The sequence below is a fragment of the Coturnix japonica genome, chromosome 14, assembly GCF_054131305.1.
Source record: "Coturnix japonica strain WE chromosome 14, WE-NBRP24, whole genome shotgun sequence".
In the NCBI taxonomy this organism is placed as follows: Eukaryota; Metazoa; Chordata; class Aves; order Galliformes; family Phasianidae; genus Coturnix; species Coturnix japonica.
The window spans coordinates 10,876,110-10,902,826 of NC_140676.1; the positions used below are offsets into that span (position 1 = coordinate 10,876,110).

General features: G+C 40.8%; 2 protein-coding genes across 22 annotated transcripts in view; both read right to left on the reverse strand.

Moving 5' to 3' along the window:
- MYO5C (myosin VC) overlaps positions 1-11,481 on the reverse strand; it is a 32,246-nt gene extending 20,765 nt beyond the window's left edge. For 4 of the 10 annotated variants that reach the window (XR_014934388.1, XR_004308583.2, XM_015872838.3 and 1 more), the window contains exons 1-16: positions 11,242-11,481; positions 9,405-9,515; positions 8,749-8,914; positions 8,275-8,419; positions 7,640-7,796; positions 6,978-7,121; positions 6,053-6,134; positions 5,407-5,514; positions 4,770-4,876; positions 3,969-4,234; positions 3,385-3,466; positions 3,004-3,144; positions 2,621-2,746; positions 2,336-2,419; positions 1,487-1,621; positions 1,060-1,157 (exon numbers count right to left, since the gene is read on the reverse strand). Coding sequence is in view for 3 of the 10 variants with exons in the window: in XM_015872838.3 (XP_015728324.2) it covers positions 1,060-1,157; positions 1,487-1,621; positions 2,336-2,419; positions 2,621-2,746; positions 3,004-3,144; positions 3,385-3,466; positions 3,969-4,234; positions 4,770-4,876; positions 5,407-5,514; positions 6,053-6,134; positions 6,978-7,121; positions 7,640-7,796; positions 8,275-8,419; positions 8,749-8,914; positions 9,405-9,515; positions 11,242-11,268 (1,979 nt within the window). In the remaining 7 variants the exon portion in view is untranslated. Of the gene's footprint in view, positions 1-1,059; positions 1,158-1,486; positions 1,622-2,335; positions 2,420-2,620; positions 2,747-3,003; positions 3,145-3,384; positions 3,467-3,968; positions 4,235-4,769; positions 4,877-5,406; positions 5,515-6,052; positions 6,135-6,977; positions 7,122-7,639; positions 7,797-8,274; positions 8,420-8,748; positions 8,915-9,404; positions 9,516-11,241 lie in introns of those variants that run through there. The other 6 variants (XM_085515550.1, XR_014934387.1, XR_014934389.1 and 3 more) reach the window with 6 other exon arrangements.
- A 299-nt stretch (positions 11,482-11,780) lies between these two features.
- MYO5A (myosin VA) overlaps positions 11,781-26,717 on the reverse strand; it is an 88,449-nt gene continuing 73,512 nt past the window's right edge. For 6 of the 12 annotated variants that reach the window (XM_085515545.1, XM_085515544.1, XM_085515540.1 and 3 more), the window contains 11 exons: positions 25,535-25,733; positions 23,358-23,432; positions 21,829-21,922; positions 20,756-20,902; positions 20,227-20,381; positions 19,989-20,078; positions 19,180-19,330; positions 18,079-18,361; positions 17,429-17,603; positions 15,977-16,057; positions 11,781-15,120 (listed from right to left, as the gene is read on the reverse strand). In XM_085515545.1, coding sequence (XP_085371671.1) covers positions 14,968-15,120; positions 15,977-16,057; positions 17,429-17,603; positions 18,079-18,361; positions 19,180-19,330; positions 19,989-20,078; positions 20,227-20,381; positions 20,756-20,902; positions 21,829-21,922; positions 23,358-23,432; positions 25,535-25,733 — 1,603 coding nt within the window. In that variant the 3' untranslated portion in view covers positions 11,781-14,967. The remainder of the gene's footprint in view (positions 15,121-15,976; positions 16,058-17,428; positions 17,604-18,078; positions 18,362-19,179; positions 19,331-19,988; positions 20,079-20,226; positions 20,382-20,755; positions 20,903-21,828; positions 21,923-23,357; positions 23,433-25,534; positions 25,734-26,717) is intronic. The other 6 variants (XM_085515547.1, XM_085515546.1, XM_085515543.1 and 3 more) reach the window with 1 other exon arrangement.

Here is a 26,717-nt window from a genome sequence, read left to right on the forward strand (position 1 = left end):
TCCAACCCTGGACCACAGTGCACAAAGCACTGTGCTAGAGTCAATCCATTACTATCAAAGCAATTTATGTGACTCATGGTGATATTGTGCTTCCCATGCATTTCTACCCTAATTCAGACATATTTCTATATTATCCAAACTGTTTTCCATTTTATCGCTATTACACAAAACAATCAGAGGCAACAAAACTGTGACACATGTAAGATATTTTTCACAGAGAAATTTAGTCCAATTCCATGCAAATGAGCCAATCCTACTACAAATGAATTTAGAAACACATCAACTTTGCCTCTTCCTTCCTGCTCAGAAATGTGGAGTATACACAGGCATTTATTTCACTTGTCAGCATGTTACATTCCAACTAAAAGCTGTATACCTGAAACCAGAGAGCTGCTATGTGTTTGCCCACTGAAACCAACAGCTGCAGCAAGGTCAGCTCCCACTTACGGTAGGTGGTTATCAGGTTGAATGAACACAGGAGTTATGCAAACACAACTATCGAGCATGCAAGGCTGTATTATAACATTGAAGTAAAATAAATGTGCATGAAAAAGCCAAAGCTGTGTTCAGTGCTGCTCATACCTTTTCTGATTTATAAATACTTTCATGGGCAAAAAGGAAACTAAAAAACTGCAGTAGCTGCTGCTCCCCAAATCTGATTGGGTACTAATCCATGCCACACCAGCCAAGAGCAAACCTAAGCACTCAGAATACTGTATTTTCACCTCAAACATTATGAAAATACACAGCATATTAAATTCTTTGTAAGATATCAGTAATTATTACTGAATTATTCTGTTTTTGTAAGAATACATCCTTTTTACTTTGGCTCTCTTGAAAGGCAAAATACATTCTCAATGTGAAGCTGTTTGGACATTGTGTTGAGGAACATGGTTTAGTGAGAACTACTGCTGATAGGTTGGACTGGGTGATCCTGTGGGTCTTTTCCTACCTTGATGATTCTATGATTCGGTTCAACAACAGGTAGCTAATGTGAAACACAGAAGCACTCTTTCTATTTTAAAGACAGTACAAAAGCTGAACAAGTACCACACTTACTCAAAAGGCTGCTTTTCATCATTTGGCTTTATGCACCGCACGTAGTGAGGGGTGGTTGCGTTAAGCGTCTCCATGAGTAGAGACAAAGAACTCCGGAACTAGAAAATATCAGACAACAGTTTCGCTGCTGAGATGTTTACAGCTAAGTGAGAAGTCTAATATTAAGGTCTTCGATTCTTCGTTAGGTTTCAGATGGGCACTGAGAGATTTTCTAAGGGTTTCCAATATCAAACACGAGAAACTTCATGTCCTATGGCACCCAATTGTCTCCTACTTTGAAATTAAACTTATACTCAGAGAATCGCTGCATTGTCACTGACTTTTGTACTCAAAATCAGATGCTTCCCAATGAATAGCAGAATACAGTACCATAGTCTCAGACTACCCTGAAAGTAGGAGCGTCACAGAGCAGCACTGTCCACAGTACCTTACTGCCAACTGTCATCCGGAGCTGCTTGTTAGGTGACTTGAGGACAGGTCTTGCAGATTTGATGCTTATGGTTGAACTGAAAGGCGAAACGGACACCGGACTGTCTTGAAAAAAGTCTGCACACAGACGAAACTAAAAGTGCATTAAAGAATCACATTAAGCCACAAAGAAACACCTGCTACGGTCCTAAACCTGCTATGGAGCGCTTATGTACTTCACAGACAGAACTTAATAGCTGCAAAGTGTGCCTGCAAAGGCCATTTCAGTATAAGCAGACATGGGCAGAAACTTAGAATTAAACACACAGAAGCTTTTGTTTGCACACTATTTAATTTAAATTAAGAATATGGGTTTTAGTCAGATTAAGTTAATTTACTAAGAAGTAGTAAATCTACGACACCAGAGGAGCAGGGCCTGCAAGCAGGTGGGAAGAGACAAGCCCACATAAGATAGATGAAGCTCTCCCTGCCCTGGAATTTCCTTAATCCCTTCTGACAAATAATTGAAGGCAGCTGTTAAAGCTAAGCCACCTATCCAATCCATATAGAGACCATGGAAACAAAACCCTGCAATTAATTGAACCGTTCAGTTTCAAGGACTCCAAAATGCTATCAAAGGGAAGATATTAAAAACTCACGCTAACGTAACCAGCAAACAATTGTGATTTTGATGTTTAATATACACATCTGAGGAACATGCATTAAAAACAAAGATGTAAACTTACTGATTCCACCCTATGAAGAACATATATCCTTTCCTTAGAACAGATCTTTTAAAATCAGGTATGAATTAATTCCACTGACTTCAGATATACAGCAAATTAATCATGACTGATTGAATACAAACCTTGCTCTCTTTCAAGATTTCCATCAAGACTTCGTATACCGTATCCCTGTTTTTTTCCAGAAATCCTTCACATTTATACTCTACCTGTGCAAAGGCATGAAACCATTAACACCAACAGCAAATGAATATGTTGGCATTACCAGTAAATAGCAATAAGCAATGAAGGAAGATTACCCAGCAGTTTCAAAGAGGTGTGGTTAATACTTTCCCTGCCAGTTTGTTCCTTTTCTGCACAAGATACTGCTAGAAGGAGGGTGCAATAAAGCCGGTCTCTTTACAATTTACCTTATCAGCAAAGTGTTGAATGATGAAAGACGTGTTTGACATCCTCGGCTTTTCAAAGAGTGCATTTTTGTTGACAAAATTATTATATAGCTTTTGAAGCCAGTTTTCATCTGTTCCGTGGGGCAACTGTAAAAATGAGAAGGGAGATACCTTTACAAGGTTCAGTCCAAAGAGTTTTCCAAGCAATGGGATCCCAATGCATTTCAGCTTTAGCTGTTCTAGTGCCCCACTGACCACATGGTGAAGAAACTGAGCTCTTGAGTCAGCTTCTAGGTAAGAACCTACTCGTAGATTCCTAGCGTACAACTCAAATCACTGAACAGAGGACAAACATTCATGTTCCTTTTTATATGAGCTCATAAATGCAATTAGTTTCACATTACCAAGCACTCTTCATCCAAAAGCTCTAAAATTCCCATTTTAGCTTCAATAAGGTCAATGACGGGCTGGTTGTCATAAAAGTCTATTAACGTCCACGGGATATCTTCCTTCATATATTCCTCTTGTTCAAGTTTAAAGACATGCTAGATATATGAAAAGTATGAAAACGTAAGGTTAGAATTCAGGAAACAATACATAAAATACCTTTTTTTTCCCCCCTTGTTACTGGATAGTTGTTAACCAGAAATAGCCATTATTCAAATACAAATTTCAATAGTAACTGCAATTGATAACCTCAAAACTGAAGCAAAAGAAGACAAAGAAGAATAAAATGATAATACAAAAGAAAACAAAAATAGGACTATAAAAATAAATGAATGTACCAGGTTAAACTGCTGCTGTAGTTTTTCATTGGCATAATTGATGCAGAATTGTTCAAAACTGTTCACATCAAATGTTTCAAAGCTGAAAAGTCAAAAAAATAAAAAGGTGATGCGAGTGTATTGAAAACAAAAGGCCTTCACATTTAAATACAGATTGTAATAATCTAGTAAGAGCTTGGAGCTACTCTGATAGTACTATGGAAATGAAATGGCCGTAATCCTAATAAAGGCTGTTAAGGGATTTCAAGGCTTCCTTAGAAGATAACATTACTGAGGTTGACAGAGCTAAAAAAAAAAAAATATCCAGAGTTACATCTAAAAGAATTCAATCAAAACTTAAATTCAAACCTCACTCGTGTGAGATGCTGATATTTATATTTGCTGAACACACCTACGACTGTGGGTGCAAAAGAACTCACATGACTGCAACCTTTTAGTTAATGAAACACTTTGGATTCATCAGCAGCACAAATTAGGAAGTGCCCACACCCCATAGAAAATGAATTATGTTTAAGTTATAGAAGGACAGTGACTTTATAGAAACTTAACTGGTTTAATAAAATTGTTTCTAGAAACATTCTTACCCATAAATATCCAGAACACCAATAAAAGTATGTTGTTTGCCAGAGAACTGCAAAGCTTGGTTAATTCTTTCCACAATATAGTCAAACAAATGAGAGTAGATCTTCTTTGCCAAAGCATCCCTTGCATTAAGAGCCTGAGGTTTTGTCATTGGCTTTATTACAGTCTCTGAAGTAGTGATAATCTTTCGGTGGCACAACCACTGTGCCATTTTGTCACTGTTTAATTCCAGAAGCTCACAGAATATATTGAGATGATTGTCTTCCAGCTTTACAGAAGATAATAAATATTATTACATTTAATGCCTTAAATGTTGTCTAAACAGGGAAATCCTGGCACTACTGACATCAACATACAGGTTTTATTTTCTGCTCACTTAGCCTGACAAAACACTGAGAAGAGTTAAACCAAGTAGCCGTGGATTGAGCTACCGACGTAGGGAAGAAAGGCTTAGGCAGGATGGGGCACACTGGACATAGACAATGCAAGAATAAGTTAGCCTATGTTTAGATGTCATTCTTTTTGTCAGCACAGTCTGCTGGAACACATACCAAGCAGCTCTGATAATGTTGTTTCCTTTATCCTGCAAGTAGTCCCCAAAGGCTTTACTAACAACTGCCAGGTAGAAGTAGGTTTGACATGAATACTCACTTTGTACACATACAAAGATAGATAAATCCCTCAAGTTTAGTATACCAGATTTAACGCTTCTTTGAGACCCAGAATTGAGAAAAACATTGCTAAAGGTCTTTTGGCACAGAGTAGAAAAGAAAATGTAGTATCTCAGTGAGTTACTTCCTTACATTGATGGATGACCTTTCATCTCCAACAGCTGTTATTTCCAAGTTGCCTAAATGTAGAATTGCTGCCAGTGTTTTAAAAACATCCATCTGAAAATCCTCCTTCAGACCTAAAATTAAAAAAAATATAATCAATTCTCAATTATTTTAAGCACTCAAATACAGTAGAATGAACTAAAATAGCACAATGCTTGATTACTTGCTTTGCTGTGTAGTCAGTGGTTGTATAGCTTCCCTGCAGACTACTGTGAAAAGACTACTTTCTGCCTGTCTGATACAATAAAAGATCAGACATAAATTCCTTTCCACCTACCAGTGCCAGCCAGAGTCTCATATGGTCTTCACACAAGCCACATTAAGCCTAAGGAAGCTCCTAATTCTATTTCATCTGCAGTATGTAAGCGCAAGGGCCAGGCAGACCTCAGCTCTTAAGTGTTTTTGATCATTAACAATGGATGCCAAATGGCTAGCAGTCATTTGCTCTTGCCCAGTGCTTTTAAAGCAAGTGTAAAAGACAGGCTATTAAGGAAAAAAATTAGTAATAACTACAAAAATATTAACATTTATGAAATAATCCACCTCTCTTCATTTCAGAATATATATACATATACATATGTAGTAAGTATCCTCAAGAAATTACCCAGTAAGGCAAATGTCTTCTGAGTCTCAATCATATTTGCTCTGTCATCAACTCCTTCAATAGTTGTACTGCCACCCATTCTTGTATAGTGAAATTCTTCTGCGCTTCCTGAAGGTAAGAAGAAAAACTCATAATGCTGGAAAATTCAAGACTGGGGAAAGCCAATAGTTAAAGGCTTGCAACAGTAGACAACTGCAGGTGCTATCCGACACAGAGAGCTGGAGGTCCCCTTCTTTGGAGGGAAATCTGTGCACAACTCAGTTTAACTGACACAAACCAGCATTCCTAATTCCTAGCAATCTCAGTAGTTGATCCAACAAGCAAACAGGAACGAAGACATGAGTGCATAGAGCTAAGATCTAACTCTCCCAGGTGGCATTAAAGCTTCTGAATCAAGCCCCCAGGTTGTCATTATAGCACCTACCACCACAGACAGTACTAGAATAATATTTCAAAGGCACATGATAATGCAGCATTCAAGTTCCAAGTGATTTGCTACCACATTTAATACAAGCAGACTTACTGGCTGCGTCCAGTTGTAAGCCTGTGATATATATGACACAAAGCACTTAATGCACTAGCTATGGAAAACCCAGTATTTGATATACTACACTGCAAAGGAGGAGCTCATTTTCCTGAGACCTACCCAACTTTAGATGCTTGAATTCAGGTTGCGTGGCGGATGCACACAGCTGATAAAATATATGGTAATTCCTCTCATTCTCTGACTGCAGATGAAAAAAAGAAAGATTACAGAAGAAAAACATTTGATACTGAACTGCTGTAAAACGACAGTGATATGTGAAGGTGGAATACAACTGCAACACAGTTTAGCAAAGAAATTGCCACAGAGTGATATGTTCAAAGATGCTATTTTTCCATTACCATTTGCTGAGCTGTTAACGTGACGCCTTCCACCTGAAAACCCATCTACTAATAAGATCTGAAAGCACCAGGATGAGCAGCTGCATGGCAGCACCAGCTGCAGCACTGCCTGCGGTCATTCACGGAACTCAATGAACCACCTTTCAGGGAGAAGATCCAAAGAAGGATTTTCCATAGTATTTAAAAGCTACAGTACTATTGAATTACTGCTAAAACATCACAAAGGCAGCCATATCCAATTAATGCTTTCTTGAGTAGATTATAACGGTTATGATCTGACACTGCAATGGGTTACACATGATACGCTTTGGCCTTATATATTTTCAGCCAGTTCTGACCAGAGCTTCCCCATACCCCCTGGACACTGACTCCTTCCAGACACAGCTGGCACATGCCATTATAGCAAGTGAAATTCAGAGACTTTGCAGATACTTCTGGCACTATCACAGGGAACTGCTCCTGAAATACATCCTCCACTCAGCATAAGGAAGGATACAGAATAAATCATTTTCTTGCTCTAAACAAGATTAGCTCCTACAAAAAAAGAAATCATGTGTTTACTAGACATACTGTGTAGAATTTCATGTATCTATTGTATCTCTCCACATTTTCTGTATGAAACCAACAGGGCCAAAAGGTCGTACATTAGTAGCTACATTCACACCAAGCGTTCTCATTTTACCCACCTGGAAGACAACTCTGGACTTCTCAAGCAGGTACGTTCTCATGTTGGCTCCAATGATTCGGTAGCTCGGATCAAAACTGATTTCAGTGTATTTTCCAAAGCGGCTGCTGTTGTCATTCCGTGTGGTTTTTGCATTGCCAACAGCCTACAAAGTGATGTACTTGCAGAGCTTGTTTTGCTCATATATTTCATAAATATAAGCTTCTCAAAACATGACTCAACCACAAGTTCCTAAAATCTGCGATCCTCAAGAACCAATCTCAGCATTCAGCTGTAAGACTGGGATTTTAAGGCCCAAGTTTGAAAATAAGCCTCAAGTCAAAGAATATAATGGAACATAAACAGAAACAATTAGAAACATTCTCCCACCTGAGCCATTTTCTAATAAAAGCAAACAAGTCACTCGATATTTTTCTGCTATCATCTATTTAACAGGACGTGGACGAATCAAGCTTTTGCATCCCAGTGCCTGCAGAGGGCTGCTGGCAAACTGGGCAGAGCCTCAGTGCTCCTGACCCGACCATCTCTTCCCACCAGGAACATTCAAAGGCTCAATTTCTAATGCAGGTATCTAAGTCAGCTACTAAAGTGCCCCTCATGGTTTCAAACAGAGAATCCTCTCCTCAATAAGTACAGATTTGACAGCTGCTCTCTGAAGTTTACCTCAGTTATTGGATTGGATGCCAGAACTTTATCCTCCACCTGTGCATTGCTGCTTGACTTACTCACGGTGGCAAAGTATCTCATAGTGTATCTTGCAGACACAGTCTTTCCAGCTCCTGATTCTCCACTGACTATAATAGACTGATTCTTGCTGTTTCTAAAACCAGTAATCAGAGGGTTGAAATCAGAAGTGTCAGAAATGCTTGTATATATGTGCAAATATAAGAAAGAGTTATACATATGAAACAGAGGTATGAAAACACAATTGCAGTCAACTTGTATGAGTTCCACCATTCATCTTCTCTTTTATTTCACACCTCTTTGGCTGTAACCTCCCTCTAGGCCAATGTCATGGCCACTCACACAGCTCAGACAGTTTTGGCCCTTGTCAGAAATAAAAATGGTTCCAAGTCATAGAAGCCAAAGGATTGCCCAGGTTGGAAGGGACCTTAAAGATTGTTTAGTTCCTACCCCAAATTCCTCAGATGGTTGAGGAATTATTCCTTCTCTAGTTAAGTTACACATTCAGAGGTACTCATAACAGCCAATGGCACATACACAGTTAATCTAAATTACAACAAGCAGACTGCTGCTTGACTAAGTGTTATTTATGGAAGTAAATCAGCACACTGAACCTTGCCATTTGCTTGTACGCTTCTTCTGCCACAGCAAATATATGAGGATCCATGTCCCCCATGTTTTGCCCACTATACGCATGGATAATAGCATCTCCATATATTGGCAACTGCTTATAGGGGTTTATTGCAACCAGAATTATTCCTGCAACCAAGTGCACAAAACAAAAAGAAAACATAGGTTAGCACAGTGAAAACTGGTAACAACTGTTACAATACTGTCTAAACCAGGTATAATATTCTGATCAACAAACGATGGTACACGGATACAAATCCCCACCGAATGAATTAAAAGACTTGAGGAAAAGATGACTTGCATTGTACTGCACAGTAATCGTAGAATGATTTGGGTCGGAGGGAACCCTAAAGATCACAGAGTTCCAACCTCCTGCCATGGGCAGGGCTGCAATCCACTAAGCCAGGTGAGCCAAGGTTACTTTTGCTTTTTCAAACCTTGCATTCAGCTTTGCTTACCACTGTAGGTGTAGATCAGCCGAGACTCCACGAAGCGAACTTTAAGGTTGTGCAGAACAGCAGGTTCGTGGAGGTAACTGAGAGCTGTGAGGTCATTTTCACCAACAAGGATGTCGGGGTTTCGCAGGGGCGGCAAAGCAGGTGGATCGACGGGGTAATCGAGTTCCTGCGAGCAGAAAGGACTGGAAATAGCACTGCATTCCCTGCTTAAACACAAATGGATCTTCTATCTCTGCATGAAGGCACAGGGCTGGTGGAGCGCTGTCTGATATTTTCTTTCATCAGCTCCATACAACTCACTGAACATAAGGCACTGGGGAACTGAGAAAGTAATATGGTGCTTTCATCTCTGTGAGATGAGCTATTCTTACTTTGCTCTTCTGATTTACTTCAAAAATGAGTTTTCACTTGTTTCAAAAGTCATCTTTCTACTTCCATATCAGTCTTATACACTAACGTGACATGGGCAGTAGAACTGCAGATATTTTTAAGCAATAGCCATTTACTGTGCAGCTTTCTGAATGATTAAATGATTCTGAATGATTCTGGTCACTGCACAGTGAGCATAAAGGGAAGTACAGACAACCCATCTAGGCCTGGTGTGCCCTATGCTTCTACACAGAGAACCCCACAGCAATTAAGGCTGCTTTCCTTACTGTTCCATCTTCTAATTGCACATGGAGAAAACGATCCCCTGCTTTGTAGTCTTTGGTGATTTCTGCAGACTGCCAGACTTCTTCGCTATCAGGAATCCAAACCCTGTTGTACTGAAAGAGAAAAAACAAGACAGCAGCCAATTCAGCTATTGCCATAACAGCAGGCTACAAAAGGCCAGTTTTCAAACAGGGATTGCAGCCTAAATGGTGCCATGGATGCCAGGGCTCAGTGGGATTACTCTTTGCTCTGACCGTTTCACTGGGCCATACCTTTGTGCTTTAGTTATTCTGTGTGAGAGCAAAAAGTAAGAGTGTGAGAACAAACTCCATCTCAGATGTGCTCATTCTACTCCTGTTTGGCATCTACACCGAGCAACACATGGAGCAGGAAGCTGAACAGTGGCCAGGCTGCAGCCAGGCCCCTCAAGTCCTCTCCGAGGAAAGAATAAAACACCCTTTGGTTTTTTCTCTTCCCTTCTTCTCTTCTCCTTTGGGCAGAGCCCTGGTTCTTAGGAATTCCAATGAGCAATGACCAGAGAAAGCATCTCACCGAGTAGAACTGAGACAACCACTCCCCTGGATTCAAATATAGGATACTGAACATAGAAAGCACTGTGCCATAGGATGGATGCACACAACAGGAGGCCACACAGCCACCTTTCTTCTAACAGGACCTCCTTATAGCAGCACCCGTGCATTTATACACTGCTTTTAACCTCGGGGACTTTTAAACCTTCCCATTTCAGTGTTGAAACTGTTATTTCTGGCAGAAACATCCCGCCCCACCACAGGCAGTGCTGCCAGTCACTAAATGGGGCACCAGCTCAGCTGCTCAGGGTCCCATCCAACCCAGCCTGGAATACCTCCAGGGATGGGGCACCCACAGCCTCTCTGGGCAGCCTGTGCCACCATCTCACCATCTCTCACATTGAAAACTCCCTGTAACATAATCCTAATCTCCCCACTTTTAGTTTAAACCCAGCCCCCCTCGTCCTATCACTACCTACCCGTGTAAAAAGTTAATTTCCCTTTAAGTACTGGAAGGCCGCTATGGGGTCGCTGAACAAGGCTGGTCTTCATCGGGAGGTGCTTAAAGACAAGCTGACTTCTGTGTCATTCCTGCACAGTCCTCGCTTTTAAAGGCACACACGTACCTACCCACAGCTGTTACGCAGAAGCCTTTGCTGTCATTTCACGCATCAAGAACACAAGAACCGCAGACCCTCAGCAGAACAAGGGACGTTCCCGGACCAGAGAACGGACCGAGGTGGGTCACAGCCAGGAAACGGAGGGCGACAAGCAGATCAGAGCAGCGCTGATCCATCGGGAACCGCCCCGCGGGGAAGGAGCCTCCATTGGCAAACGTGCAGCGCGGCGCTGCCCCGCAGGTAAACGGGCGGACCCGCACCGCCCCGCATCGCATCGCTCCGCTTCCCCGGCACGGCACAGCGAAAGGCAGAGCAGGGCTGGGCCGGCACCCGGCCGGGCGATAGGAGAGAGGAGGTCGATGGCTCTGCTATATTCATTCGCACGGTGTTTGTTATTCGGAGTTAAGCAAACAGCTCCACCTCACAACGACGTGAAAAGTGGGAAGCCCCGCACCAGCTGCACTAGGGAGGAAGGGCGCTCGTTTTAACCCCCAAACCTGCACGTCACGCTCAGGAAACGCGCACTTTTCCCAGCCAGAATGGGAAGCGGCATCTCCCGGGCACGGCGAGGAGACACGGAGCCGCTCTGCCTCCGCTGCGGCCAACTTTATCACCGAGCAGCTGCGCGGCTGCACGAGCAGTCCCGGGGAGCTCCAATCGGCCGCCCCCCCTCGCAGAGCCCCGCTCACCTGTGTGTACAGCTCGGCCAGCGCCATGGGCACAGCCCCGCACGGACGGACGGACAGATGGACAGACGGCTGCCCGCAGCTCCGCCCGCTCCGGACAGCGCCCTCAGCTCGGCCGGATCCCCGCCCTGCCCCGGGGAGGAGCGCAGCCCTGCGGCTGCCACGCCGCTCACCTGGCCGAGCACGGGCTCACCAACAGCTCCCGCAGCGGTCGCTGTGTGTTAAGGCATCTTTAAACATGTGCTGGGAGGTACGGGAAGCGCAGGTGTATAATTACAGGGCGAAATGAGTCGGCTCGGCGGTGACACGCAGGCGCTGTGCTGCGAGTGCTGCTGAGAACGAGCAATTCCCAAGGAGCCTGGGGGAGTGGGGGCAGCCCCGGCCCAATAGGGAAAACAGAGGGAAATAGGAACCTGCTCACTATGAAACACCACGAAGCAGCCTGCCCTGGGCACAGCTCACCAACAGCCTGACAGCCACACACTGCGAAACAAACAGACCTGAATGAACAAACAAACAAACAAAACCTCTCAGAACCGGGGTAAATCTTACAGCTGTCTTTTTATTTGGACGTTTTCCAGTGATAGCTATTAGGCTACAGCTTTTATGATGCATACATTTACTAAGTACAACATCGGACACTACGACAGATCAGAGCTCAGGTCATTCTGACAAGGTTTTGGTTTCATCTATGTACTGTTGTGGTATTGAGTGAAAATCTATTTCAAGGCTTTGATTTACCAGGTGAAGTCTGGGCATCATAAAAAAACCCCAACCCGTTTACTCCTAGTGCTCGAAAGGCGTTCAGTTTAAATCACAGACCTTCCCATTGCAAATGCTGGTGTTTCCGAGTTAGGAACAGACATTACTTGCCCATCAGCCCACTCTTCAACGCTGAGATTGAGCCCGTTTTGTTCTCCTCCTGATAAGTAGAACAGATCATTCACATTTAATGGACTTAAGCACTTCCATGTTCCATCCCAGATTGAAACCTGGGAATCAGTGTTTTACAGCTTGAAGACTCTGCTAAGCATCCAAAGGAAACAATCACTGGAAGAAAGGTACAGCAACAGAATGAGGTAATTGTGCAAAATCTCTACAATAACTGTATGTCATTCTAAGGGCTCTCTGAGAATCATGTTGTGTTTTTTCCAGCATCCAATAGAATCTATGATAGCAATAGATAATAAATTAAAATATAAAAGATATGTCCACATGAAAAGAACATAACCATGATTCAAAGGAAAAAACAAACAAACAAACAACCCAGTTATTCAAATAACTCTGCATCCCTATTCAATGGTTAAAGAGATATTAGGCCTAAGGTGAAAGTTCTATTATACACCGACACTAAAATGTTACTTCTGGAAAGTGCATGTAAAATACTGCCAGGTACAACATGGGGTGATTTACCAATTACACCCCTATTCCAACCCTGCAGTCGTTTCCTTCCATGTCGAGCAGCATCTACTTTTAACGTGATATAAAAGTAATAGCAGTCAAACCACTGAGTTCAAGGATAACATCTATAAATTACTAACCACTACTTGCTTAGGGAAACAGATACAATAAGGCTTTTTACAGGTAAACAAACTTTAGAAATCAACAAAATACAGGTAGGCGTACATTTGAATACACCAATGCTTCCGTAGTGGATACATTTCCTGATAGACAGTATGAGCATACCGTAACGTTAATTTCTATGCTTCCCAATAAGGAGAAAACCATGCAGGTCAGCACGTTCTGATATGTTGCCCTCCATACCCTTGGCTGTGAAGGCCTTCCCATCCCATTCCCTCTAGTACAGTACCCTAAAGCCTGAGAGCCACAATACCCCAACATTTAGTATAATAGATCTTATTTGGAGCCACTCAGCAGCAGCTGTAGTTCAGAAATCAAGTAATATTAAATAAAACAAGTGTTTGGTGTACCATGCACGGAAAGACACCCGAAACCAACAGCAAGGATCACCCCAAATACCTGTGCAATGCAATATTCAGCTCTCGCATGGTCCATCAAACACAGCGTAGGTTTTATACATCTGAAAATAAGACAACGTGAGCATCCTAAGATGACACTGCCCCATTTCAGCAACCGTATCAACAGTATGTCTGCCCCCGCAGTCAAACAATGCCGAAACGTTTCTGTCTGCTTGGAAGCAATCTTTTTTTCTGTGAGTTTGCAGGCAAACACCGAGTACCAAACAGACTAATAGTGTACCTCTAGATTATTTCTCAATAGTTGTAATGCTAAGTTGCTAGTTTTTATAGTACATAAAAAATATTGCACAATGCAACAGAGTGAGTGTCTTTTTTTCCCCCCATGTGTATATTTGAGCCACACGCCACAAAGGACGCGCTGTAAAGGGCAGGATTGGAACCTTACGGAGGTTGAATTCTGAAACACATCTGAGGAGTGTGAGACAGAAAACCCTCCCAGCTGGATGTGCCATAGCCCCACTAACTCCATTTCTCATTACACACTCCGGATCTCCAACCATTAAATCAGCACCAATGGCAGTCAAGGACAGCATCACAGTCAAAACTTACTTTGCGTTTTTGTTGGCCAACCTTTCAATGAATGATTCCTGCACTACCACAGAAGTTTTCTGTCACCTTTTCCTCTCAAATATGAATATGAAGGAAAACATATATACACAATCTTAAGGTTTCTTTTCTGTTTTTCAGATGTGGCAACAAAACACGTTATGCAGAATATACACGCTGTCATCCCTGGGGTCTACAAACAAAGAAGAACACGGGACGTGCTAAAAAATCTACATAAATACAAAGATTGTGACTCATTTCTGATCATCTGCTCCAAGATTCTGTATTCTCAGATAACTACTTAAAAAATAATAAAAAATAAAAAGCAAAACTAAACAAAAATAACCCCTAAACATGTAATTTCCAGTGTGCTACTTGTGCTTAGTTACCATTTTCCTTTACAGTCGATATTTGATAACATCTGCAAAAGTCCAGTTAGAATAACAGACTGCATTGGACTGTAAATAAGGTTGACAACCCAAAATGAAGCATCTTATTTTTAGTGCCTATCATGATACTGTCACACCTTTAAAAGAACACAATATGCAGCGGCAATTTAATATGCTTGGTAAACCACGTTACTAACAAATGAACACCTATGTTATAGCATACAGTAAGCTATAAGACTTATCACTAGAGTTTATGTCAAACTGACATAAACGAGGAAGTGGTTTAAGAAATCATTTTATATATTGCAATTTTTTGCTTCTCCATTCCAGTTTTTACAAATTAAAAGTAACAGGCTCCCAGGTGACTGCGGACTCTACTACAAAATGCCTTACTTTTACGTCTTCCACTGGGAGCCACTGGGACTGTCCCCATTGGTCCCTGCTCATGAGAAGGTTATATGTGGAGTTTAATTTACACTATTTAAATATGTTACTAAAGATCTAAAAACGTCTCTAATCAGCTGAAGACACGATTTTTGTCCAAACCCAATTTCCATTTCTGGAATCATTCAGTGATGTCCTCCTAAGTGCAGTGACTGAACACAAACATACATCATTCTATCAGCCTTCAACCTGTGCTGCTGTTGTGTAGTTTCCCAGCTACTTTCACAACAAATCTGAGCATATGGAGACTGTTTGTTCAAAAATGTGTTTTCAGTGGCTCACTATGTTTTAATGGGCAATGATATCAGGCAAACAATTCTCCACCTAACACTGACAGAACATCCTTAGGATCAGACACGTGATATGAAGCCCAGCCCCAAACTGGCTGGGATCTGGATGGTTTCTAATGCCAGGGAAGATGGATTAAATGGAAAAGTAACAGGAAAGATGTGTTTAGCATCCATGAGTAGTTGAGGAGAGTCCTTCCTGTCTCGCAGACGCAGCTGTAAAGATAGGAAAGGGATTATGTTAGCATTCAGTTCCTTCAATGACAACAATCATCTTGCGGCAAGGTGTTACTTCATCTGGGTGTTCAGAGGTGTGGATACACATATACTGTGGTAATCGGTAACACTTGTAACAATTAAATGATTAAAGTATGGTTAATTTTGGTGTTAGTTTTGCGTATCTTTCCCTTAAAATACAATCTGAAGATATTTTGATTCCTTGCAAAAGGGAAAACAAAGGCACTATCAGATAACCACATCTTTGCAGGGAGCAGAATTATAGCTTTGCTTCAGTTCTACCTTCCCATTCTCCCTTACTACGCTAGCAGTGCATCTGGATTTGTAACAAACCAGAAAGATCATTGTTTCTTTTCCTTTGCCCTACTTGCTTTTTCATTTTGGAGTTCTGGGGATTCTTCATTTCCATAAATATAAATGAAATTAGAAGGACGAAGTGAAGAGCTCTGGAACGTACATAGGCCTCGCTTTTCAAAGCAGTTGGAAATTCTCCTGCAGACACAGGTCTGACAGAAGTAAATCTGCGTTTCCAAATCTTATCATTTGAAAAGTGAGTATTTAGATGTGTTTGCATATACACAGATATGCAACCACAAAACCCTCTCTTCTTCTGGAAATCTCACACGTACTGAGGGAGAAACTAACATTCCCTTCCAAGTCTGGAGGAAGTACAGTGTGACCACTTAAGATTTTAAGGCTGACATCACCTTTTCAGCATAGAAGACAACAAAAAAGACTAAAAAGCCTAAAAGGCTCCAGGACACAAGCTGTGAGGATCATCAAAGGGTTTCTTAGAAACAGCCAGAAGATGTTTAATGAAAAGATAAAGCCATACCTGTATTGTACGTATAAACGATACCAAGACTCTCTCTTCAAATTCATTAACTGGAGTATACAAATTCAGCACTTTCACAATCTGTGAAGAAGAACAACCATCCTTAGTTTCATTCTACCAATAAGTCTACAGTTACAAATGCATTTTTACATGAGCTATTTTTAAAATATAAAGTATTCATTTTTGTTCGTTTTATTGATTCATACAAAGTGGCATTACCTATTCAAAGTTATTTGTAAACCTGCCCCTTTAGAATACATGCTCTTTGGAGGTAGAAACTCCAATTCTTCCATGCACAGGGAAAATAGCAAACTGTGGCTAAGTCAGACGATTTAGGGTGGTACAGTTGGGCCGTGGTTGGACTCGATGATCTTTAAGGTCTTTTCCAGTCAGAGTGATTCCATAATTTTATGATAAACAGTTCACTGCATTCCTACATGCTCTGAAAACACACTGCACTTCTCTTCCTAGCTTTGACTCCCTATGACCTTCTGTAGCTTCCATTCAAGAGAATCTTACCACCTCACTGTATTTCAAGGGAGCGAGCTATTCCTCTAAATGCAGGGCTGTAGCCACTAGAAGACTGAACTGTGACACAGAGCCTTTGAATAGCAATGAATTAAACATCTAAAACTTACATAAATCAATCATTTCTTTGGTCTTTTACATTTTTTTTCTGTTTAAAACAATCTTTTCAACAGAATGAAAACACTCGAAGCACATGGAATTACACCTTTCAGTTCAGAGCTAAACTGGTGCATTACTAAATCAGAACAGCTGTACCAACGTCACTGCTACTGCTGACATCACTATGAAAGAAACAGAAACTTGTTTCTTTTCCTGATAACAATGTTCACTAATAACCAAAGGTGCTTGGATCCTGTTATTACTACAAGAATTCTAAGCATATGCTGCATAGTTAAAATAAGTGCAGCTTGTCTTTACAAAAGCTAAGCTTTCCCATGGAGAAGCCTTCAGCTGTGCTGCCAACTGAGATACAGTTGGCTCGGCCTTTCTGAGGCTAATGGGTACAGGAACTTAATACTCTTCTCTGCAAACCCTGAGACAACAGCTCTGCCCGAATTGTTCATTATCTTAAATGGATGCCAACTCAGATGGCAGAAAGATAATTTCCTAATCCCAGGCGGAGTTACCTGGGGAACCGAGATGCCAGTGGAGGCTTTTCTATGAAGATTTTTGTATCGTGAGACTAAGTGTAGTGCTACACACTGCACAGTGTACTGAGTTTCCTCTCAATTGGTCGAAACTTATCTTGAGCATCAGACCTGGTCCTTTTTTTATCACCCTTCCAATTTAATCTGTTTAGTTATACAAACTCAAAGCAACGTTAGCAATTTGTGACCTGTCTGTGACAGCGGTGCAGGCCTAACAAACACAGCAGAGCAGAGAACTGCTCAAAAGAGACAGCAAAAAGAGAATGAGTTTGATTACTTGGGCAGTAGTCAGTGCACTGCACATTGAACAAATGGCTTCTGCATCTTCATCTGTTTTCTTCTTCACTTGCAACAACTGTGCAGCCTGTATGAGGGGCTCCAGTGTTTCTTTGGCCCCGCTGTTCATCAAATTTTTATCACGTAGCCACTCCTCAAGTTGACTCACGTTGTACCTGAATGAGTTAAGAATACAAAAACATTAGTGCTTAATTACTGCTAAATCAAAAGCACATCCATTTCTCTTTCAGAGTTTCTTTCTCCTTATATGCTTCCACTTCATACTCGTCGTTTTCTGTAATTTTATCTTCATTCTATTTCCCTCCTGTTAAGGCAGGACATTTTGAGTTACAAAACAGTCAGAAACTATGGCTCAAGACTTCCACTGCCTTTCCCCATTTGTTTCTGTTCCTAAAGGCAAATGAGATTTTGTTCATACAAATGCTCAGTGATGCTTTACAATATTACCCAAGGGAGGGAATGCCTTGGCTACGTTTCCTGGCACATGCCAGTAGAATGCGTTGGCCAACTGCAGCCAAATGCAGGAACAGCCTAAGGTGTCTTTACCACAGGAAGTAGCAAATTACAGCCAAGGGCTCACTAACATTTTCAACAGCATGTTCAAGAAAAGTATGACAAAAGCTCTCCCACCTTATCTGCATTCCTTTGCTCCACGAACACATGTCCTTGCGCAGGAGAAGATTATTAAGTGTTACAGCCCCAATGATGTAGAACATCTGCTTGACAACCTGTTTGATCAGCTCTGGATCCATTCCATGCTGACACATCACGGAATGGAAAGAGTTCAGCTGTCGAATAATGGAGTCCAAAGTGTAGGTTCCTTCATCAGCAATGCTGGATGTTCTCTTCCGCAGCCCTGTTGGTTTCACCCCTGAGACACCTTGGATAGTCTCATGCTCCAGCATTCCAGAAACTGCATAAAATTGACACCATTATTTTAATGACTGAAAGCAGTCTATGTGCAAGCTCGCTGTGCAAACCAGCAAGATCCTGCTGGCTATTTACCCAGAAAAATCCCGTTGGGCTTTCTGCTAACCACACTCTACCATGACTTCCAGCAATTCTCTCAGGGTCCTACTATGTTTTACAAAATCTGAGCTGACAGCATTTTACAGGATATTCCAGCATAAGTGTCAGAAAGGAAGGTGTAACAGTAGCTCAGCATAATACTCTTTTCATCCACCTGATGTATGAGCAGCAGAGTCAGCATACCAAGAGCTGTTTCACTCTTCTAAATGGTTTGATCAAAAATCATAATGAAAATTTAAGAGAACACCATCTGACCAAAAAAAATGAAATGAAAAACCCTCTCTGAACATGAGCTTCACCACTGTTGGCTATTTAGTTGCTGACTGCTGCCTATAATGATGGCCAGCCACTTTCTCCTCCATATTCACTTAAAATTATGATTTCTCATGTAATTAAAGTCCAATTTTTCCAAGAGATGTGTTTTCCTAACAAACATTAGACTGTTCTAGCAGTGGTTTCTCTTGTAAACGCATGACTTACGACAAACATTTACAACATAAATTGATTTATTCTGTCACTGCCAGAAGAACCAGCCACTTCTAATCCAACCTTTACTTTACAGTCCTTGTCATCTAGAAGCAGAATACCCTAAGAACTATTAATAAAATTGGATCATTCAGCGATAAATATAAGATACAGCATGTTATTGAATCACAATATTCCTTTTAGTACTACAGGTTAAGGAATTCAACTCTGCCTTACCAATCATTGGTTGCAGAATGTTCTCCAACACGCGGACCAGTTGCTGGTAGATCTGAATAGCCAAGTCACTCAGGACTTGTCTGTATTCAGCTAAGTCAAAATTGGTGAGGCAGTGCTCATTCTGACGAGGTGTATTATGCTTCATAAACCCCTGCATTAATAAAATCACAGAAACAATTGCTTCAGTGGAATACAAGAACATCAAATAAAACCTGTATTTAGATTTTTTAACACAACTGACAAATACCTCAAAGTAATTGCTGCAACCTCTGAACTTTAGTCTGGAAGTTCTGATTGCATCTAATACTAGGTTTTGATCTTCAGTTCTGACTTATGCAAGCCTGCTTCCTTGACTTGTAACTTTGAGTATGTGACATAGGAACAAAGTGCCAGCTTTCCAGATTTCTGCCCTCCCACTCCAACCTGGACATTATCATCTAGTCATTTATTGCCAAAATCACAGGTAAGTCTAAAGAAGGAATAAGACATACTGTAGCCTCCAAACTTAAAACCGTCTGTAATACCATAGTTAAAGCATTTAACATCGTTACCAAAAATTCTTCAAATAAATCTGAGCTGGCACTTTCAGGAGTCAACGCTATCTAACCTTTGGGGCCTCAATCTGCAATAAAGTGAAATGGGATCAGACTTTATCTCCTAGTTCTTTCCACTGATGTCATCACCATCATTCCAGAAAGAGTAGCTGTTTTAAGAGACTTTGAATAGACTTGGAGCTATTACAGGAATTAAAGTGTAGTGCTGACAATGGTATTATAGAGCAAAGAAACTGGAGTGTGAGCACTGCTTACCTCTTCTCCGCTGTATTGCTTCAAACAGTGCAAAAACCGGCAGGTGTTGGACAGCCAGAAAGACACCGTTTCAAAGTCATCACCTCTTTTCTGAAGATAAAAACAAACACATTTCAACAAAGACTAGTAAGAGGAATAAAACAATGAAATGCTGGATAAACACTTCATATCCACTTTACCTAACATACAATCAGAGATAAATTTTAATTTAACATTCTCCTAAACCAAGCAGACTGACCTTCAGCACTTTTTTGATGCCATTGATAGTGGAAGTCAACAATGAACGCACTTTCTGGTCATCATTAAGGTAATCCGCATGGCGTACACACATGAACAAAATATATGCTGGTAGACCTGGAATCAGGTTGACTGCTACCCCACGTGGTTTCAGATCTTGGGAAAAACAAACACATTATTTTAAGTGTAAACTCTCTGGAAGGTGTTATGCAACTTCTCAGTTAATTCTACCTGTGTGTCTATATGTGGCCAGTGAAGAATTAACAGCAGAGCTTAGAACACAAGCCACTTTCTTGGTAAAATTTCTGAACAGAATAAAATATAACTGCTTGCTAAAAACACATGGACATATTAACTTGCCCTGTACTAATCAGGAAAGATATTTCATTGCAACAGACATTTAGGAATTTTAGATAAACTGAATGCTGTCAAAACCAAAACATGCTATGCAACTTCTATGTTCTCATCATTTGCTTTAATTGTCAGACTGTGTGAGTGCAAAGAAGGGTGCAAATGAGAAAGACACTTACCTAATATAAGATTCTTGACTAGTTTTTGTTCATCCTCCTTCTTGTATTCCAACATCCCCTGGAAGTCCTTCTCCTTCCGTGGAATGTTAACTGGACGAATAGGCTCATCAATGATTTGTCCAGGTGATATGTTCTCCATCTGACCCACTTCAGAAGGGAAATAAAAAACATTATAATATCTTCCAGACAGCCAACTGGAAGAAACTTCTACATTTCTAATGAAGAACTCCAGCATATAAAACTAAGAAATGTGGATTTTTTTTGTTGTTGGTTTGGGGTAACACTTAGCAACAAAATTTCCATTAAACAAGAGGGCTGATTCTCGATAAATACATCCTGGGGCAGCATTCTTCCTTTGAAGAATTTGTAAGTTACTAAGTTTGTTTCCAGAGAAAACAGACAACCATAAAAAGCTTTAGAAAGATCAAGATCTGAATTATTTAAAAACAAATTAATACTTCAACTTTTTAACATTATTAATCGCTTTTAACAATTACAATGATTTTACTTATGCAGAGACATAGAAATCTCTCAGTCTCTTCGGTCATGAGATCCTAAGGCAATACACTTTGAAGCTCATAAAAACAGAACTAGCTTAGTCCATATCTGAGGGCTCTCACACCCAAGTCTCAACAGCTCCTGAAGATGAAACCTCAATCAGAAAAAGACAACCTCAGCGTTCTTGGCTCCAGTGATAAAGAAATTCACAATCAAAGAAAACCTGGACATACTTTTTCTATCTGTTTCTTATTTAATGTCGCTTTCATCTTGACAAAAACAGATACTGTCTTTGAGTGTATACATAGGCCAGGTAGCATTATTCTTAAATGGTTTCCATCTTTAGAGAAACATCAGCCTCCTCTTACTCTCTGCTTTCAAACGATGACAAATCTTCTGCAGCTTCATAAAGGAACAAAGGGAGCCCTGAGAGGATCTCCTGTTCCTGGAATCAATTAGCAGAGGCTAATGCTGCTGGAGCCCTCACACCCTCCTTGCCACTAAGACAGCTAAATATGATGACAGCGGGATCACAAAACACAAAACAAAATCTTTTTCTCATAATATAAAAGTACCTTCAAGTTCACCAATCTTCTTAGCAAATACTTTCAATTGCTTCTTTAACTTGCGAACAGTTTTGTCTTGCTTTTCAAGTTGTTCCATTAAATCCTGCAAATCAAAATGAGAAGCAGATTAAGACATAAGAAAATGCCATGATGTGACAGAACATCAGCGCTGTTAGAATCTGCAAGGTGGTGAGGAAAGCTGAACAGTGTTGCCATCCGCTGGCTGAGGTTTAAAAGCTGGTACACTGCCTAGAACACAAGACAAATATTGCAAATGTTATTAAGTTGTGCAGCACAACAAAGGCAAAGCTCTTACGCAGGTATACTCTGCAAACACTCAAAACTAGGTCAGTTCTCAAGGCAAAAGGCATTTTGCTGCAAACACATCTCCCTAATGCTTCCTCCTTGCTCTTCCAAATGCCTCACTGACATGATTTTCTTTATTATTTAACAGCCGTCCTGTACTTCTGCATCATTTACTCATGCCTTCAGGACTGACTCATTATTCAAACTTATCTCTTTCATATTCTTATAAAATGAATATCTGCAAAAAGAATTTAACTTGCCTTCAAATTCACCAAAATCATAAACCATTCCACATATGACATATCTTACAATGCTCTCTATCATTTAGCATCATCACATTTCTCACATTCCCTTACACTGAAACTGGGGTCTTAAAAAAATCATCTTTGTATTCTGCGCTCAAACCTGGCACCTAAAAAAAACCTATTATTGCAATAAAGCAGTATCTTTCTTTCAAAGGAACAGTCCCCAGAAATCTTCTAATACTTCAAAAAATCTGAAAGCCATTCCACAACAGGCATTCAAAATAAGCTATTAAAACATGTACTATTCTAAGTAGATCCTTCAATGCACTCATAAGAACACAGGTGACCAGGAGCTCCTTTCCTAAAAGCACTGTGGCTCCACTATACAAATTAAACAGACACATCTCAGTGAGCTCTGGAATCTCATAAATCATATTCCTTCAAGTTCAGGAAGAATATTATTTACAGATCTCTGTAAGTGCATTGATTCAGACATATTTATTTGTACCAGTTGTCAGCACTGTAAGGAGATCTTCAAAAACAATGAGGCTAAGATTTGTCTACTTATGTTTGCAGGCGTTATTGACATTAGAAGTATCTGTATGATCAGGCCTCTATTTTGCTGAGCTGAATTTAAACGTGTTGAAGTTTTAAAGTAAAGAGTGGACCTGAAAATTGAGCATGTTTTGCATCACGTACCTTCTTTTCAGGGCGCAGAGGCAGAATTAAGTAGAATTCAAAAAGAAATTGCTTTGCTCACAGAGCAAGACATATTAGTAGCAAAACCGTGCGTCAAAAAGGGACACAGATGACACAGAGGACACTAAGACTAACAAAAAAAGCGGTGAAGGATATAATTGGCATCATGAAGCTCTCTGCAGGGGATTTCCTTTGGAAGGCAGAAAGGGAGGCAGCCTGCTTTTCAATTAGTGCTCCAGAAATAGCCAACGAGACAACAAAGAAGCGGGATTCATGTGATCTACATACAATCATCCGTTTGTAAAGGGAAATCCGGTACGATTGATACTTCTTGGGATCATCTGCATACAACTCCTCATAAAACTGTAAAAATAGGTAGAGGATTGTTTTTCCCCCTCCCTTTTCAGGCACTAATACTTCATTTAGCACTGTATAAATGCAATCAGATTAATGAAAGATCAAGGATCTCTAATTTGAAGTAGTTTAGTTCTTAGGTGTGGTGACTGCAGCTCTTCCCAGACAGAAGCTAATGTAGATGAGGCACAGAAGTCAGATCTTTAAAAAATGGGCAATAATAATATTGTGAAAGTCTGGGATATAATCTTTGCATGGCTCTGGAGAGAACACTTCCCTATGCTAATAAAGATGGGACTACAGTAAGTACTGTCAGTCTAACACCACGTCTGGGAAACCAGTGAATTATTTGTACTCTGGGGTTATGGTTGGAAAAGAAGCCTATTCCGTTTGGAGCAGATCTGCAATACTCAAATGTTTGTAGTGAAATACCGAGTCTGTATTTAACAAGTAAAATTACATTCACTGCATTTGTATAGAAAGAAATCTCCTCTGGGATGTAATTGCGTGACTCTGTTGTCTTTGGAATTCAGAACGCAATGAGTGTCTCTTTTGGTGGAAAAAAGGCTGAAGCTCAGAACACATGACTGTGCAGCAGGAGGGAGCTGTCTGAGATGGAAACATTTACCATTTACCTTTACCAGTAGGAGTCAGTTACTACTGAGATATATTTATAACACACTTTCAATTAATTTTCCAAGAGCTATTAAGCTAAACTGGCTATTGCTCTAAACCTCGGTACTAACACAACAACTTTACAATGAAAACTTCTGTAACATATGTAAGCAAAAAAGACTCTCTAAATAGCACCTTGGCTTGTTTAGAGAAAGGAATGGCACTCAGAGCTCTGAATTTTCTCCCTGAAATACAATGGATACTCCAAAAGTAATGCCTCTTATTTTATGATGTTGGCCCATGATGTCAGAGGATGGTGCTATGGCAGTACAGGCTGAACCTTCCCACCAGTATTCCATTACATGTTGTTGCCACGGGACAGATGGCAGTAGAGGGGCAGTCTGACAGAATGGTGTCTGACATGGAAGTACACAAGAAGCAAAGGGTCAGAACTAATTCCTTCACTCATCAATGCTTGCTGAACTTTTATGCAGGGCAAACAGCAGATGTGAGCACAGTGAGGTGCAGAGTGATACACTGCAGCTGTGACACAGCAGGTCTCCTCCACGGGTGCAGACTTTTACAAGCACAGCACACAGGCTCTTGTACATTACTGCTGGCAAAAAATGCATAGCTAATGGTGGTGACTATTGAAAAATAGTGTTTTGAAGCTGCAAATCTGCTCTATCAAATAGTATTATTGTGCTATTTGCAATTTGTTGTAGTTTCCATGGAAATAAATAGGAGGCATTACTTTCAGAGCAAACTACGTAGCCTGCTGCATTCTACTACAAAGAAGAAATAATACAGAGGAACTCCCAAGCTAATAAACAGGGATTGGAAAATGGCTTTTCAGCATGGGCTGAAGATTCCCCCAGAAATGAACTAGCCCATATACAACAAATATAAGCCTTCAGAGGAAAAGTTGCTTCACCTGACTTCTCCTTCCTACAGAAATGTGGTACAGTGAACAAGGAACACCAAACAGCCAAGTAACCTGTAACCAAGTTTCTTTTTCTGTAACAAAACACTGAACACCTGGAGCTCATAACACAGCGGATCACCCAGGTGGCTTCAGGCACAGAGGGAAAGGGGAAGAAAAGCTACACTGAAGAATTAAAGACCTACATCAGCATTTTTCAACAAAATAACATTTCAGAGTTAACACCACTGCATGCCAATAATATTTTTTTACAGTTCCATGCATATCCATGATTCTATTTAGGAATGATTAAACTCAGTTGAAACCAGCACCCTTAGTCTGAGATCCACAAGCTTTTTCTGTGCCACAAACCAACACACTCCTCAAAATAACACAACTTAACCAGTAGTCATTCGTTTCTTTCTTGCATTAGCTCACCTAAAAAAAATAGACTTCCTTGTGCTCAAGCAGCCTTCTTTTACAGGAGGCTGCCACCTGAAAACCAGTGAGAACTTAAAGGCACAGACAAGCTTGTAAGACTCCATGACAGCTCCAACAACATCACTGCCCTTACCAAGTTCTCGTTTGTCAGCCGGGTGATCTCATGCTGCAGACTGGCTTCAATGCGGGCCTCTGGGGGCAGCTGCAGATTCTGTGCCAAGAGCTGCTGCTGGCGATTGTTTTCTTCCTTCAGACTTTGGATCTCACCTCTCAGTGACTCCAACTCATTCTCATGGCTCTTCTTCTGCGACTGCAGCTGAGACTCCAGCAGCCTGAAGAAGTTGAGCAGCAATTGTAAGATCACACATAGGAAGACACATCCCAAATTCTCAGAGGGAGTTTAGCTGCTGCTCAGGAACAATTAGCCACGGCTTGCAAAGGAAAATGAAAAAGGCAGAGTACTCTTTAAACCCTTCAGTATGCCTTCTAATTAAATTAAGTTTGTGTGATCAAAAAGTGGAGAGAACCTAATTGTGACAACGCTTTGCATTTCCTTTGTGATGGAGCACATACTGTGCGTGGTACTGCTGAGAATGTGGCAAGGAATGTATTGCTATGCCTTCACAGACTGCTCCTGTTTGTAAAGGGGCAAGAGAGGCTTTATCCAAATCATATCAAATGTGTAAAATGAACAGCCTAAACACCTAAGTTATGTTCCTGCAATATTAACAAAGGAAAATCCTTTTAGAGTTAACTCTGTTCAGTCAGAAACCATTTGACTGCAATTAATAATAAATCATCTTCACATTCTTACATTAAAATAAATACTTTGAAGAGGCCTGTGACAGAATCATAGGGCTTGCTACTTGTGCAGGAATGGCTAACTAAAGAACCAAACCCAGGACTGGGATCCAGGAGCTCTGTTTCACCCTTTCCACTGACTCTCTCTTTTCCCTTGGGCAAATCATGTCTCAAATTCGTCTTATGTGAAATGGGGATAAGATGCAAGAGCCTCCTTCAAAGCAGTGCTGCGTGGATTAACTCATGTTTGCAAGGCACTGTTCAAGAGCTCTGACTCATTATTTCATAAATATACACACACAGGAAATGACACTACTGGAGACTGCTAGTGTTCAATTAGACAATCTTTCAGGGTTTAAATATGCATTAGGCAGCCACGTTTATTAGTAACCAGACAGATCAAGCACACGAGGGCAAACAGTCATTTACCTGCATTGCTCTGCCATTAATACAAAACTTGTTGTCTCTACAGTGCTAGGACAAAAAGGAAGAGGCATGGAGTGCTCACTCTCACT